Source organism: Babylonia areolata, chromosome 5 (assembly GCF_041734735.1).
Source record: "Babylonia areolata isolate BAREFJ2019XMU chromosome 5, ASM4173473v1, whole genome shotgun sequence".
Taxonomy (NCBI): domain Eukaryota; kingdom Metazoa; phylum Mollusca; class Gastropoda; order Neogastropoda; family Buccinidae; genus Babylonia; species Babylonia areolata.
The window spans coordinates 52,345,122-52,361,613 of record NC_134880.1 but is presented as its reverse complement, the minus strand read 5'-3'; the positions used below and the strand labels follow the sequence as shown (position 1 = coordinate 52,361,613).

General features: G+C 39.4%; 1 protein-coding gene across 3 annotated transcripts in view; it reads right to left on the bottom strand.

Moving 5' to 3' along the window:
• The window catches only part of LOC143282162 (regulator of nonsense transcripts 1-like), a 34,168-nt gene extending 17,678 nt beyond the window's left edge, over positions 1-16,490 (bottom strand). For all 3 annotated transcript variants that reach the window (XM_076587714.1, XM_076587713.1, XM_076587715.1), the window contains exons 1-14: positions 16,135-16,490; positions 11,624-11,763; positions 9,849-9,938; positions 9,013-9,222; positions 8,391-8,529; positions 7,847-7,920; positions 6,965-7,137; positions 6,228-6,326; positions 5,399-5,507; positions 3,420-3,627; positions 2,276-2,422; positions 1,687-1,775; positions 996-1,110; positions 310-453 (exon numbers count right to left, since the gene is read on the bottom strand). In XM_076587714.1, coding sequence (XP_076443829.1) covers positions 310-453; positions 996-1,110; positions 1,687-1,775; positions 2,276-2,422; positions 3,420-3,627; positions 5,399-5,507; positions 6,228-6,326; positions 6,965-7,137; positions 7,847-7,920; positions 8,391-8,529; positions 9,013-9,222; positions 9,849-9,938; positions 11,624-11,763; positions 16,135-16,317 — 1,920 coding nt within the window. In that variant the 5' untranslated portion in view covers positions 16,318-16,490. The remainder of the gene's footprint in view (positions 1-309; positions 454-995; positions 1,111-1,686; positions 1,776-2,275; positions 2,423-3,419; positions 3,628-5,398; positions 5,508-6,227; positions 6,327-6,964; positions 7,138-7,846; positions 7,921-8,390; positions 8,530-9,012; positions 9,223-9,848; positions 9,939-11,623; positions 11,764-16,134) is intronic.
• Positions 16,491-16,492: the final 2 nt, after the last annotated feature.

Sequence of the window (16,492 nt, the reverse complement as noted above, 5' to 3'; positions counted from 1 at the left end):
ATTTCTGGTTAAAAAGAGATTCCAGTGTGTAAAAGGAAAGATACAGAAAAGTCAAAACAGTTAAAATCCGGTCAATCAAAGCTGAATTCTTTGAAGGCTGTGGCAATTAACTGTCAATCTGTAGCTGTAATGGCCAATGTTTGCAAAATTTCCATACATGAACAAAACAAGTAATGTGGCACACTTGAAAGTTTACAATCTGCCATTAGTGCTGTGAACATTTCCCTATTGAAGATTTTTTACTTGAAAACAAGAGGTACTGTGCCTTATGCACAGCAATGCCTTGAGAACTGTGTGGAGACCACTGACCTGTCGACATCCCAGGATGACAGGAATCATGCACTCAGGTTCTGTAGCCTGGGTGCTCTCATCAATCAGCACAGAGCGGAACTGCATCTTGGCCAGGCGAGGATCACCAGCCCCCACACACGTGCAGCAGATCACGTCAGCAGCCTGCACACAAGAAATCATGCCTTTTAGCAAAGGGCACTTGATGGAAGAATATATAGAACAGCATGAGCTTCAGTTTATCACCCATAACCCTTTCAGCTATTTTAAAAGGCTCTGGCAACTCATTTGCAATGCTTTTATACTGCCACTGAATTAGCATCAACATCGTATGCTTTCTCTGGAATTGTTTGAAACAACTAACTGCAATAAGCTCATTCAAAGTTGTTCATATGTGCATGTGTACCAGTTAAGCATACAAACACTTGAAAATTGCTGTCTACCAATTATAAGAAACAGCCTGGAAAATCAGGGACATGCAAATGATGTAACGAAAGCAGGAATCTAAATAGCCAATAAGAGTATCCATATACATCGGGGTGTTCAGTTTTCAGTTGCAAACTTTGCTAAAGTTTCTCCTGACACATACCTGAGACACAAAATCTTAGCTTATAATCTCAGAATCAGGCCCCGGATCAGAAAGCCTCACCACCTTGGAAAGCAGCACACAAAACCATAATTATGAGAATGGCGGTGTATATCTTTACCTGCAGCAGCTCCTTCTCACACTGCTTCTTGAGGGCCCTGTACCGTTTCTCGTCTGTGGAGGACAGCTCTCCTGTCTCGTCCTTCAGCTGCTGCAGTTTGGACAGCTCGGGGACACTGCACCACAGCAAACACAACAGTTAGGCACCAGCCATCAAGGCATCATATCATTCTGTCACCACATGGAAATGCTAGGATGTTAGCCACTGTGTCATATCACCTTATATTCCATGTTAGTTCTACATACATTATACAAACCAAACATTATGCAAACCAGTTACCGTATATATTTTTTGGGATATTTCACTCTTCAAGTGCCTTTTCGTTGTTTCTGCAACATTCACTGCTATAGATTCAACTTAAACCTTTCATCCTTCCTATCCCTGTACAAAAGACACATTTTTTTTATAACTGATTATAACTGAAATGAAGTCGCATTCAATTAGATAATCATTTTTTTGATGACCTAAAAAAGAGCTGGTGACATGTTTTATTTCAATTCTTGACATAATCTATCCCTTCTCAAGTGAAAATCTCTATGTCTTAGAGTTCAATGCTATTTCACTTGAAAGACTCAACATGAACAGCCTGTCAGAGAAAGACAAGGACAGAAAAATGGAAGAGAACGAGGCAAATGAAAAACATAATAAGCTAAGACAAACACAGACAAAAAAAAGTGAACTTTAACCACACCTGTCCATGTTGCGAATCTGGTTGTGCAGAGCCAGGAAAGACACGGGGGAGTCGATGGCCTCTCGGCTCTTGGCACACAGCCGCACCACCTGAAAACCACCACGCAGTTTGCCCTTATTCCCCCTCCCAAATCAAGATGGCACAGTGAAAATGTCAGTCTCCACCATCGTTTAGATACAGCAGGTTTATTTTCACAAAACCCTACTGCCTGCCACGCCATGACTGTTGACAGGGGTTCTTCCAATAATACATACAAACAAGAAAGTCTTGTGTACAGAAAACACCATGCATTTAGTGTGCTGGAGTTTTCCCTGAACATTATCCCTGAAGCATTATCATAGTAAGAAGAAAGAATCACCCCCTTTTCCCTCCCCACACATTCATCAAACAAAAACATATCACTTTCTATTTTTCTGAAATTCTTATCAACAGCACACACTAGCAAATTCAATGCAACTGAAATAAGAAAGCTTGCTTTTTCATGCAATTTGAAAATGTTGTCTTTGTGCATGCGTGCGTGCATGCATGTGTGTGTATGTGCGTATTCTCTGAAATTCTCCAACACCAGCAATACTGCTGAAAGACAAACCTTCAGACCAGTCTTGTGGATCTTTTCAGTCAGCTGGTCCACTGCGATGTTGGAGGGGGCGCAAACCAAAGCAGGTCCCGTGTTCTGCTTCACCAGGTGATATACAATGGTGGCCGAGGTCACTGTTTTTCCTGTGCCAGGGGGGCCCTGTAAGGGGGGTGCAGAAAATTTTTTTTGGAAAAAAACAAAAAACAAACAAAACAAAATTAGCTGAAAAGGACAAAAAGATATCGGAAAACCTGAAATAATAAATATACAGAAGACAAGAACACAACTCCAATATATAAACAGGGAACTTGAAAAAAGACATATTAAGAGAGCAACTTTTACATAACACAAACAAATTGAAACAAGAGATATTAAGAGAGAACTGACCAAATGATTTCCTTTCTGAAGACCTTCAACTGTTCAACAACTTTTCTCAGAGGAAAAGACTGACCGCATGAGAGGACTTAAAAGAACTTAAGGGAAAGAAACGGTATTGAAATTATCTTGGGCATGAGAACAGGACATTATGGTTCAACACTAAACAAGTGATGATGCATTTCAACCCTAGTCTTCTATGAAACAGAATTGTGCAATCAACAACCATCTACCTGAAGATCTAGTCATTAGCCCCATCCACATGTAATATGTGGCTTCTGTTCAAACGTGTGTGAGTGTGAGTGTGTGTGTATGTGTGCGTGTGTGTGTATGTGTGTGTGTGTGCGCGTGCATGTGTGTGTGTGCATGCATGTGTGAGTATGCACAAGTTTTTGTATTGACACACACATGTATGTATCCTAATTTCTACTGGATCTGTGTCTGTGTATGATTTTTGATTTATGTTTGTACCCAATATTCCTCGTGACCCCGGTACACCTGGTAATAAAGACATATTCTATTCTATTCTATTCTACTGGCCGTGTGCAGCCTTCACAACACACAGATAAACAACAAACACAGACACAACTGAGCAACACAACAGATTTTAACAGTCCGCTGCCAAATTCTAAATGATAATAGATAGACAGAATATCAAATATGAAATATGTTGAGTAAAGCATCACAAACACACACACACAAACACTTACACACACACACACTCAATCACTCATACACACACACACACACACCACAAACACACAAAAAAACCCCAGCCCACCTGAATGAGGCTGAGGGGTCTCTGGAGCACTGTCTTGACAGCGTAGACCTGGGAGTGGTTGAGCTCGGGCAGGCCAGGGGCGGAGAACCTCTTGGGCAGTGTGCACTTGAGCACCACGTCCTCCACCTCGTGGCCCAGCAGCTTGTGGTAGATGTAGCCCCATACTGAGGTCTCATCCACAGCGAACGTCTTCATTGCTGCCTGCATCCTGCAACACCAACCAAAACACCTTCATGTGGAGTGTTGGCCTAAAGGTGATGAGTCCACCTAGGAAGCGAGAGAATCTGAGCACACTGGTTCAAATCCCATAGTCGCCAATATTTTCTCCCCCTCCACTAGACCTTGAGTGGTGGTCTGGATGCTAGTCATGCGGATGAGACAATAAACCGAGGTCCTGTGTGCAGCTTGCACATAGCGCACGTAAAAGAACCCACAGCAACAAAAGGGTTGTCCCTGGTAAATTGTGTAGAAAAATCCATTTCGCTATGAAAACAAATAAAATTGCAGGCAGAGAAAAATACAAAAACATGGGTGGCGCTCTCAGTGTAGCGATGCCCTATCCCTTGGGAGAGCAGCCTGCATTTCACACAAAGAAATCTGTTGTGACCAAAAAAAGTAATACAATACAATGTATAGACGTGCCAAAAAACAGTAGTATATGATAGCTGTGTTTGACTAGGACCATCAGAACAGCAGAGGAAGTAACTGCTCTTCACTCTCTGAGCTAGAACTTTTTAACAGTGGAAATGTCTTGCTCAAGTTACACCCCCACTCTCTCAGCAAAGAGGGCTTTAGGACAGTCAGTGCTGGGATGGTCCCCCAAGGCCAACTAGCCCCCAAAGGCTGCTGCAGCACTCAGATCAAGTGCAATCTTGTCTCCATGTATAGGGGAGCAGAAAAAAACAGTTGCATGTAAGCAAAGGAGCAGAAATTAAAAAAATCATCAAGTCTCTTAATTTGCTTGCATGATTTAGATGTCTTATCTGCTGCAAATACTAAATCATCCAATCACTCAATTGCAGACATGATTAAGATGTCTCATCTGCTGCTAATGCCTTTATTACTGCTACCAGCATTTCCGAGTGTCTGCACTTTTGCACCATGCTTGATATGTACAGCTGCTGGCATGGACTCCATTAGGACCATGTTTTCTGATCTTGATATGCTGTTAAACTCAGTTGTCCAGTATTGCCTGGTCAACGGATGTCAGAACACACAGGTTAAATTTTTTTTTTTTTTTTTAATAACTCTTTTGCAACCATAGACGGTTTTAGTCGAGTAAACAGTGCACCGCCATAGGCGACTTTAGTTGACATCAAGGGGTCATATGAAAGCGACCGTTTTTCAAACTGCAACAAAGCTGGACAGCTGCAGCCAGTTTCCAGTGCAACAGAACAATGACTAACCTTCGCCGCCTGACCAAGTTTGAAGTGAACAAGTCAACTTCAATGTTCAAAGACGAACTGAAGCCTGTGACTGAGAGCATCGAGTCTAAAATATATTTGGACACTGAGGAGTGATTTTCACACAGAAACGTGGTGATGAAAGAGTTAAGGCATTTAGTTTTCTGTTTTGTTACTGGCTTCTTTCTTTTTTTTTCTTGTTTTTCTCTCAGCAGCACAAAAGCTAAAACTGTCCTTAATATCTTTCCTGTTCGGCATCACCAGTTAAACAATAAAGACACCAGGAAGAACTGCAGCCAAAAGGCAGGGTTAATGACTTGTCAAGTCAGCGATAGTAAAATATTCAGTGATAACATCTTCAGTTAAAATTTACACCTGTAGTAAAAAGTTGTCTCAGTACTTTTTTAATTAATCAAATCAGATCTTTTAATTTCAGCACTTTCCTTATTATGACTTCTAAAAAAAACACTGAAAGTTCAGGTGATAACAGGTATCACAGAGAACAGTGCAGAAGGATAACAATTTCCACACACACACAAATACACACTGAATCAATCACAGACAAAAAACACAAACCTGTCAAAAGAGGTGGACTTCCAAACAAAATCGACAACAAAACTGTGAGTACACTCTGAAGGCACCCCAGCATTGCTTTTGAGCTCAATGGCCACCTCATCGCTGTAATCTGACAACTGTAAAGGACATACAACCAGGTTCTCAAACACAGCCCAGTGGACAATTTTAGAGTCAGCAAGTTCTACAGCAAGTGTAACATGACAGTTAATAATTGTAGGGTCAGCAATAAGATGCATCGACAATTTAAGACTCATTCTTTTTTCTATTTCCAGTTTGCTGAAACCAGACTAACAAACAAAATTACAATCTTTCACAATGCCCGGACTGGAGGTATATCTTTCTATCATGCTACCGCCTGAAAAAAGCAACTTGCACTGAACCACGCTATATCAAAGAGCCCTTTCTGCCTAACATGTACAATGAATGATTTTTGGTCCTGAAATTTCATTTGCATACTTGACTCCTAATAGTTTACACAGTATGCCTAAATAATACATTACATAATATGCTGAAATACATAATACGCTTAAATAACGCACCAAACAACAGGAAAAGAATATAGGGAACATGCCAATCGCTGTCCAGTTCAGTTCAGTTACTCAAGAAGCGTCACTGCGTGTGGACAAATCCATATATGCTACACCACTCTGCTAAGCTAAGCTGATGCCTGACAGGCAGCCTAACCCAACTTGCATAGGCCTTGAGAGATGAAAAAAAAGAAAAAAAAAAAAGAAAGAAAAAAAAAGTGCATCCAAAGCAGGCATTTGGGAAAAAAACAAAAAACAACAACAACAAAAAATCCCACAGTTGATATATGAAGAAAGGATACTGTCAGGGATCTTGATGACATGCCCCACGCCCGACCATGGCTTGTGCAGCTCTCCCACGTAGCGGATCCTCAGCTCATCTCCATGCATCAGCTTCATTTCTGCACGCGCCAACAATCATGCAATAATCAAAATACTCAATGGCACTAGCATGGCGCATTTCTCTTAGTAAAGTAAGACTCAATGCGCTGACTCATTCACATGCAGCCATGCTTTTGTATTTGTTTTGTATTTCTTTTTACCACAACAGATTTCTCTGTGTGAAATTCGGGCTGCTCTCCCTAGGGAGAGCGTGTTGCTATACTACAGCGCCACCCATTTTTTTGCATTTTTCCTGCATGCAGTTTTATTTGTTGTTCCTATTGACGTGGATTTTTCTACAGAATTTTGCCAGGAACAACCCTTTTGTTGCCGTGGGTTCTTTTACGTGCGCTAAGTGCATGCTGCACACGGGACCTCGGTTTATCGTCTCATCCGAATGACTAGCGTCCAGACCACCACTCAAGGTCTAGTGGAGGGGGAGAAAATATCGGCGGCTGAGCCGTGATTCGAACCAGCGCGCTCAGATTCTCTCGCTTCCTAGGTGGACGCGTTACCTCTAGGCCATCACTCCACAAAAACAACTATCAAGAGAAAAAATGTCCACATGAAAATAGCCACTCCAAATCACAAAGACTAACCACTTTGATTAACAGCCAAGCAGAACAAAAAGATATTCCTGGTAAACCACACCACCTACCATCATTTGCTTTCGGCATATGAAAGTATGCGATGCGCTTTTTGTTCAGACCCACATCCCAGCGCACGGACATGTTGTCCTGGGTCTGAGCCTCCTTCAGCTTCTTGTCGTAGTCTGCCTCCAGCTTCACGAGGGGGCCAAAGATGTTCTGATACTGGTAGGCATCATCATATCTGCACACACACATGGTGTAACTGTAAGCATACAACATGAATAAGTAGGAGATTTGATTGTGAACACTCACAACAACACCTGATCCAAGAAAAATAACCAGGGGCTGGGTTGCATGAGCTAAGCAGCACTGAGTCTGTTTGATGTAGAGAATTCCATCAATAAACAGGCCACCATATTAAAAAAAAAAAAGAAAAAAAAAAAAAAGAAGAGAGAACTAAACAACAACAATAACAAAACAAACCCACCTCAACTTGGAGGCATGATGCACAAAAGCTTAAAAAAATGTCTATGAAAAACCCCAAAGACATACAATTCAAACTTACATCAGTATATATATATATATATATATATCTGCTATATTACAGCAGTAAAGAGCAAAGTTTATTCTGTCAAAACTTTAACTGATGAAAAGAAAAGCCAACTCAACAGCGACCCCCAAGAAAACTTCCATCAGTGAATACAAAGTAGTAGGGAATTACCTTTCAAGTATTGTGAAACTAAACTTGTCTAGCACACACTATCTGTATTGTCAGAAACACAGTACACAATAATGCTTATCACAATGAGTGTTCAGCTGGATTTTATCGCATTCCCTCCAAACTTCCCCTACCTCATATATTTCTAATACACATTAATGTATACCTTCCCCCCAAGAAGACTAACAGACAATAAGTAGTAGTAAAAATGCCAATGATCTGATAAACAGACCTGAGGAGGACTTGCTGAGGTTCCTCATCCACTCCAGGCTTTTCAAGGTCTTCAAGGCTGGCTTCTGGATTCTCCTGGATAACAACAGAAAACCAGATATTAAAAACGTTTCACTGTGCTGTACCTTTTAATCAACAATAACTAATGAGGCTGTTGTAGGAGAAAAAAAAAATTGAACTGTTGTGACAGTCTGTTTTCTTCATTGGTTAATTTCAATAATAACTGATGCCACATATGATCTCTTATGTATCTTACACTTCATTTTACTTCACACACCACAGTGTGTAAAACTATTTTCATGGTCAAGTATGGACTTTCTGGATATCAATATCTTTTGAAACTGAATAAGATTTTCATTTGAACTGCAATGACAATATTGAATCATCCTAAATAAATGACTGGACAAATATGTCAAAAAGGAGTTTGGGCTAAAGGGATTCTAAACGCAGATCAGGACAGTGATGTGTTTGTACCACGCCACTTAATTTCTCTTGTAATACAATCATTCCAATTCTGATTCCATCACCCTGTGGGACAGACTGACCTTCCACAGCTCCTCCAGCTTGTTGATCTGCTGGGCAGAGATCTGACGACTGCGCATCTGATCCTGGTCAGACGGCACTTTGACCAGCCACGACAGGAACTGACGGTCCTGGATCAGAGGCTGCCACTGGTTCGGGTCCCTGCACCATCACTCACACGTTAGTCTACCTGACAGTGACACACTGACATCCCACGCTACATCATGAGAATCTCAAAACGAAAAATCAACACAGCAACCGAACTAACAATGAATGCCTATAGGTGCTTAATCAAATTTCAGATAAAGACTATGTCTTTGATTCAGAATAACCCCTTCATTCAAAAGCATACTGTCTTTGAACTATGTTGCAGGATGACCATAAGAACCTTTGGATGCAAAAGCAAACTTTACAAAAAAAGTCTGGCAAAGTTACTACAGACACCAAATGCAACCATTGGCCATTTCTTATTCAGCTGTAGCTAAACATTTTTTGTAATTTCAAGCTCACTTCCAATATCAAGGAACCAACCAGAGAGCTGAATAAAAAATCCCAACAATTTGAGACAAAGAGATTTTACTGCACTAATGCTCAAAGACATAGCAAACAAAGAGGCAGGTAGAGGAGACGAGGGTAACCACTGACCAGTTCATGTCCTTGAGGTTGGACAGGGTGGCACATGGGTGACGGCACAGTAACACCACCACAGAGTCCGCCTTGGCAGGGATGAAGCCCAGCAGGAAGACATTACGACAGCCACAGTTATAACACTCCAGCACTGTTTCTCCCAGGGGGCCGTCCTTGTGTAGTGTCACCTCCTTGGCCTTGGCACGCACCAGGTGGTTGATGATGTGACTGGTAACAACAAAGGAAAAGGTTGTTCATAACAGATTTTTTTGTACAATACATTGCAACACACTGATGATGTATAACATTCATGATGAGATGGGACAAATAATGCACAATGCAGTAACTCTCAATGTAAGACCCGTCTTGTTCAGTTCTTGAAAAATTATTTTTTAGACATAGGTGACACGTCCACATTTGAATATTTTGATACTTGTCAGAAGCAAAATTTTTTTTTAAAGATATGTATAACCATGAAAAATAATGTTTTTTTTTTTTTATCGCTTTGATAGCTAAACATTTAAAACATGAATATACATTGTGGTACACACCAATATTGACCAATCAGACAAGTCTGAAAAAGTCATACATAAAACTATGAAATGTGAGCTTCTCAGAAATTTCATCCATCTATAGATCTATAATAACTAGTACAATAAGTAACTTTCAAAAGTCCTCCTCCTCTGACATCCAAATTACGTTTATCATCCTTAGTCATCCAGATTTTTATTTTCACAAAAGGACTACAAACAGCCTACCAAACCAAGGACTTATGTTTTCTGATGTACAAAATGCTTACATCATTAAAAAAGCTTATTATGCATGAAACAGTAGTCATTCGTCTAAGTACTCACCTTCCTGATGTATTCCCACGTCCATTACAGAACCATTTTTTGGAAGCGTTGCAGTACACAACACAGTTGGGGTCATGGATGCCACAATATCTGACCAAATCAAACAATCAAGACACTTGTTAAAGAATGTTCCTTTGAGTTTGAAGCCTATGTTAAATGACAAGGCATACATATGCACTGCATATGAAAATAAACAATGCACATTATGTGTATATGAACAAAAACCCAATGCATATCATATGTATCTATAAACACCAAGACAATGTTATGAATTGCACACACACACACACACACACACGTGCACACATATACACAAAATCTGCCCAACAAATGCACACACATGCATACATATACACTGTAAACACCAACACGAGCACATACAAAAAAGAAAGACGGGAAGGGTGGGAGTACGCAGACTGCAGACAAACAATTATGCTTCATCACATCCAAAGGCCAGTATAAACTGGTAGTTTTTCAAATTTGTTTTGAAAGAGGACAGCATTGGTGTGTGACAGAGATCCAGAGAAAGAGAATTCTAGACAGAAGGTGCTTGGTACTGAAAGGCCCTTTGGCCAAATGTCTTTGAAGTGGTTTGGGAGACTCTAATGGGCTTTTCAAAAAGACCTGAAAGGACGGGAAGGGATTAAGTGTAAAGGAACCATCATATTCTTTAAAAGATACAAAATGAAATTCCGACATAACACTGTGAATGTAATTCATTTAAAATCATCTCAGTTAATGCAAACTCTTTAATTCTTTCAAAAAACAAAGCTATTCATTTGTACTGGTCAATATCTATTTTGAAATGAAAGTTTTGTCTCTGCCCACCTTTTGTCACTGAGTCAATTTTATATTTAACAATATCAAATAGATTATAAAAACAAGAAAATGAACTTGTAATGTGAAAAGAAACAATATGAAAAGAACAACAACAACAAATGTACAGAACAGAACAATGGTCACAATAGTAAAGCTTCTCCAAGTCGTGAAGAGGAAAGGTATACAGTGATTGAAAGAATGGAGCCCACGCTATGCAATGGCTATGGCCATTTTGCCAAAATGACTTAATGCTTCCTGTTTTGGTTATAGTCAAACTGATTCACACACAATGTATATATCATGGAAATAGTCATTGCTTGTTTTAAACTCCCATCACACACTTTTACCTCCCTTGTCCAAATGGCCAATACTTGCTCCAACTGCCTTCAAATATTCTACCTCCCTTGTCCAAATGGCCATTGCTTGTTTAGACTGCCAATATGCCATGAAACATTCTACCTCTGACTGCCACTGAACACTTAACTTTCAGTGTGGAGAGCCTACTGAGATACTGAGCATCTTTTGGGGCACCTACCTCCTCTCTTCTCCTTGATTTTGTTTGTCTTCAAAATCAGTGATTTCATCCATTTTCTTTTTTCGCATTCCCTTTTCATTTTCACTTCTTAATTATAAAAAAGGAGAAGTGGTTAATTTGAACTGTCTGAGAAGACTCATTGTGGGGTTGTTTGCTACCAACTCTAACAGAGAATGATATCTTACTTTTCTTGATCAATAAAATTTGACAAGTCAAAAAATATATAACATACTTCTTCTTAATCTGATAAATCATGTCTGCACATTTTTTTCCCCTTCTGATATGATCAACTTAAAATTTGTAAGGTAAATGGCAACTGACAGTCGTGATAATGTGAAAGTTGCCTAAAACCACATTGACTGCTTTTTATTACATGTTATGTGGCAGTGTTCAGTTTAACTTGACCAAAACAAAAACTCACGAGCATGCATATTTGGGTAAATCTTTCATGAAGAACTGATCCTCCTCCTCCTCTTCAAAGTTGAGCTCCCCCACACCCTGTGCGATCGGGTTGATTGATAAGTCAACTCCATTTTGTGCAGGTGTTTCTGGTCCATTCACCTGTATTGACATAGAATCAAAAATGTTTTGATTGAATTGCCTTTATAAACCAAGATCATATCTTAAACAAAATCTTCAACTGCAAAAGTGATAAATACCAATAATAATAATATCAATAGTAATAACAAACAGATAATTACTAACTCTCTGATCAGTTAAGACTTAAGTTATACTTTGAGGCTGCACAGCAATATGTTGAAAGCTCAGTAAACAACAACACTCGAATTAGTCGAAATTAACTGGCAGAGAATGCATATAATAACTGAAATTAACCAACCTGTTAATATATAAAACAACATTATTTTGACTTTTTAGCAATTACTGTCCTTTTTTGCAGAAAAAAAATTCAGAGTTCATAGATTATGAATGTCTCCTCTAAATTATAACTGAAACAAAGAAATGATCTCTACTGTTGTTGAAATCAGTAAATAGGAAACAATGTCACTGATAGTTTTAGTCTTCTGTTTTCACTTTGCATGAATCAGGGTTTTACTTTTCATCTTTTATCTACTGAACTATTAGTACAACCTGACAAGATAAACATGCATGCCCAGCTGGTCTGGAAAGAACTGGTCTGAAGAACAGGCACATGTCTGTGATGTCATTGATGACAGTAGCACTATCCTCATCCTGCCTAAAGCCCTTGTGTGCAATTTGGTCTTTACTTAATAATCTTTGATAAATTTTATGCGTGTATGAGGATTATGGCTGAAAGAGCTGCAAGTACAACCTTAAAAATCTGAGTCCATGGCATTGTTCAAGAGGGCACAATGGGCCAAAAGTATGGTACTGTTCAGCTGTTTGTTTTAGAATTTTCGGTTTACCTTAACTTAGTAATTTTAATTCAATAATTTTCATTTCTACGCCAACATATAAGTCACCACTCTTCCATGAGTCATTATTTTCATGCTTTTGTTTTCACACAGATCTATCTTTGAACATCTTAATCAAACAAAGTCTCAGCCTCTTTGATTTGGGGAATTGTCTGGCAATGCTGTTTGACTGTTCTAATTTACATGAATGTGATGAAGTCAGAAATGTCTTTTCACCTATTACCAATCACCAATATTTTATTGTAACAATTAATGTCATTGTTCACTGGAATAAGATACAACATTTACATGATGTAACAGAAAAAGTTCTCTGCTTGTTCCCAATGATCATCATGACTCACTGACAGTTTGTTTTTTGTCAATGGTTGCCATTTGTTTCCTCAAACATCCTACAAAGCCTAAGTTTCAGTTTCACTTGTCTCACATTGTGTCATGCCTGCACTGAAAGAATGAAAAAAACAAAACAACAAACAAACAAAAAATCCAACCTATTAATATTACACATGGTCTTATAATAGACTCAATTTCTGTTTCTAGTTAAGGAACTATTTTCTAAGAATAACTCAAAGTTTAAGTTCCACTACATTAACTTGAGTCCTTTGTACAAAGTCTACAAGTTTACTAGAGCTAGAGCTACCATCTGTAGTTTTAATATTCATATGATTTCAAGCAAAATGTTGTGAAAACTGAAAGAGTGCTTTGATGTTTTATTTTGACACCTATACATATTAGAATGGTCAACCAAGTGCAGATCGCTGACCAAACTCAGGTATTACCTTATCATCTTGTATTTACAGTTGTATTCTCCCCGGCCCCCCCAAAAATGGAGTACAACTGCCTACTACATGGCATGGTAAAAATGGTCATGTACATTAGCCACTCATTCATGAATACAAGTGAATGTGGATGTTGAGGCCCATGAATGCATAAGACGAAACCTGCCAATGGAAATGAAAACCAAAAGAAATGGGTCACCAGGTGCATTGATCCTGATGTGGGTGTTGTTGCTTATCTTAACCAATAATACTATTGTATTTATAAGAATCAATAAAAATGTATCATGTGCAAGATCAATGGGAGTGCTGCTTTGTTTTCTTTCTGGTGACGACCCTTCCCACTCTTCTGGGATCACACTTATTACATCTATACTGTATGTATCGCATTATCATCTCACACGACTGTTGACATTAAATCTGAGACTAAACCATGGAATGATGGATATGAAGATTCTTCCACTGGAAAATTAGGATATAACTTTTAAGTGCATGTCCCCCTCACAAAGTGGCAAATATGGCAAACTCTTTGATCTTCTGCAGACCTGCATGTGCACAGCAGAATCATCCCATCAAGATACTTGACATTTTGATTTTTTTTTTTACCAGTAATTTACAATCGTAAATAAAATATACTATCAGTCACTGCTCGGAAGGTGTAGGAAGGTGGTGGAATGGTCAAGAGGCTAAAGTAGGGATGCGAGAGGGACTGAATCAAAAAAGCATATTGTAGCCAAGAGGTGGGGGGGGCTGCGAAAGACCCTAGTGATGGAAAGGTGATGGGTAGGGGGTAATGGAGGTGAATCTTTGGAACATCAGCTATAGATCCCAGATATAAGTAGCATATTTACTGATACTAACTGCAGCCATCCATTGTTATCACCGCTGACATAATTTCAGCACAAAAAACAACATTGTCAAATGTTGTGGTTTTTGTTGCATAAAATGAGGAATGGACCTAGTGGCTGAATAGGGACAAAGATCAGGCGCACATGCGTGTGTGCAGGTGCATGCGTCTGTGTCTGTACAGTAGGTGTCTGTGTATGGTTGGGAGTGTTTGTATGCATTAATACCAGCATGTGTGTGTGTGTGTGTGTGTGTGTGTGTGTTTCCTGTTAAAGCTAGGTTTAGAGTGAAAAACATTTTGGCACACCGGGCCATAGGAACATCAGTAAGCTCCCGAGGACAGGGAGTGAATCGTGTTTTTTTTATTGTTGTCTGTTTGCTGTTTTTAATTCAGAGCACATAATGTTTGGCACAAGAGCTGGTTCAGAACAACATAACAGATTTGAAATGGGCCTATCGCAGTATCATTATTGGGACAGATGAAAAGAGTGTGGCTTTCTTCTTTTCTTTTCACCCAATTTTGTCATCAAATACACAGTAGCATCACAAGAGCTTGTGCAACACCGTACCTAAGTTTCAACCCCTTCCCCCATTTTCTCTCAGGATTTGCACAGGTCTTAGGAATGCCATCTGGGGCTTTTCTGGAGCAGCCACCCCAAACTAACTCAGTAACTGACACTTTTTTCCTCAATGAAATGAAAAAGTGCTTTATGTCTTTTCGCATAGCTCTCACATCCCTGAAAAGACAATGTCTGTGAAGGTCTGGATTTCAATCCTGCTCTTGCCCTTTCTCCCAAGTTTTCAAAATCAAACTGAGCTTCTAGTCAATCAGATTAGTTGATAAACCATGGTACCGTGAGCAGCATCTGCACACTGAAAAAGAATCCATGGCAACATAAGTATAGTCCTCTGGCTAAATCCTGTAGAAGAAATAAACTCTGATAAGTACACAAATACATGCACTCAAGGCAAGACAAAGTGTGTTGGGCTATGCTGCTGGTTGGGCATCTGCTAAGCAGTTTGGGCATCCGCTTAGCAAGTGTGGTGTAGCGTGGATATACATTCATCTATGGATTTGTCTATAGTAATACTTCCTTGAGAAACTGAAACTGCTTACATTCAAGCACACACACACACAGAGTTAAATGTAAGTAATAATGTGTTTGGAATGAAATAGTGATGACCAATAGAACTTGGGCCATCAAATCAAATTTAGACAAGTGCCACAGGCCCATATCACTTTTACTCCACTGTGAACAATGTAAACTTATGTGAATTATACTATGAGTGTACTAAACTAACAACAAAATATGAAATCATTCATAATAATTTTTGCTCAGAGGTGAATGTTTGGTCAACATATTTGGCATGATCAATACTGACCAAATGAGATACCAAACAAACTTAGCTTTCAAGTTCTCAACATTCAAGACGAAATGGACTGAACAGGTGAGCCACATCAAGACACATGTCATTGGTAAGTTCAAATGCCACATGCCAAGCAAAAACAAAGCCACATGTCTTGAGTTCTGTGAATAATTCAAACTGGTCTATGAAATAATTAGCTTTCAACAGAAAAATACTGAAAATAAAATTATAAATCCCCACCGAAACAAATATAGCCACACGAAACTCAATAACTGTCATGGTAAGTTTAACAACGCCACGTGTCATGGGCCCAATAAATAATTCAAACTGTTCTCTGATATAATGAGCTACCAGCATAAAATACAAACAATATAATGCCTTTGATTACAAATGCCCAAAGAAACCAATACTGTGGCGATATAGCTTTTAAGAAGTGGACGAAAACCCACATTGTCGAAATGATCGAACAACTCAAGTTAGAACACGGGCAATGCAACACAATGCACATAACTTTTAGCTCACCAGTTAATATTTTCACGATTCATCCTTACCTGACTTTGACTCTGAAGTTCAACCTGTGATGCTTGAGTCTGAGACTGGGTTTGTGAAGGCAGGGTGAAGTCTGTGTAATCGAACTCTGAGCCTTGTGTATCGGCGCCCAAAAGGTCGGCCCCATCTTCGGTTTCCAGGAAGGTAAGTGTTTGAGAGCTGGGACCATATGCATCGACGCTCATTTTGGAACAAAGAATCGGATACAATGTATCAATCAAACGTTAAATGTTCAGACAGCAAAGTATTTTTTAGTAGATCATTACTTGCTGCCGCCTGTCGATGTTTTCAAGCCTGTCTCCACCGTAGTAGTGACAAACGCACCATACCACCGTTCCACTTAATGCTTACGTCAAGCTA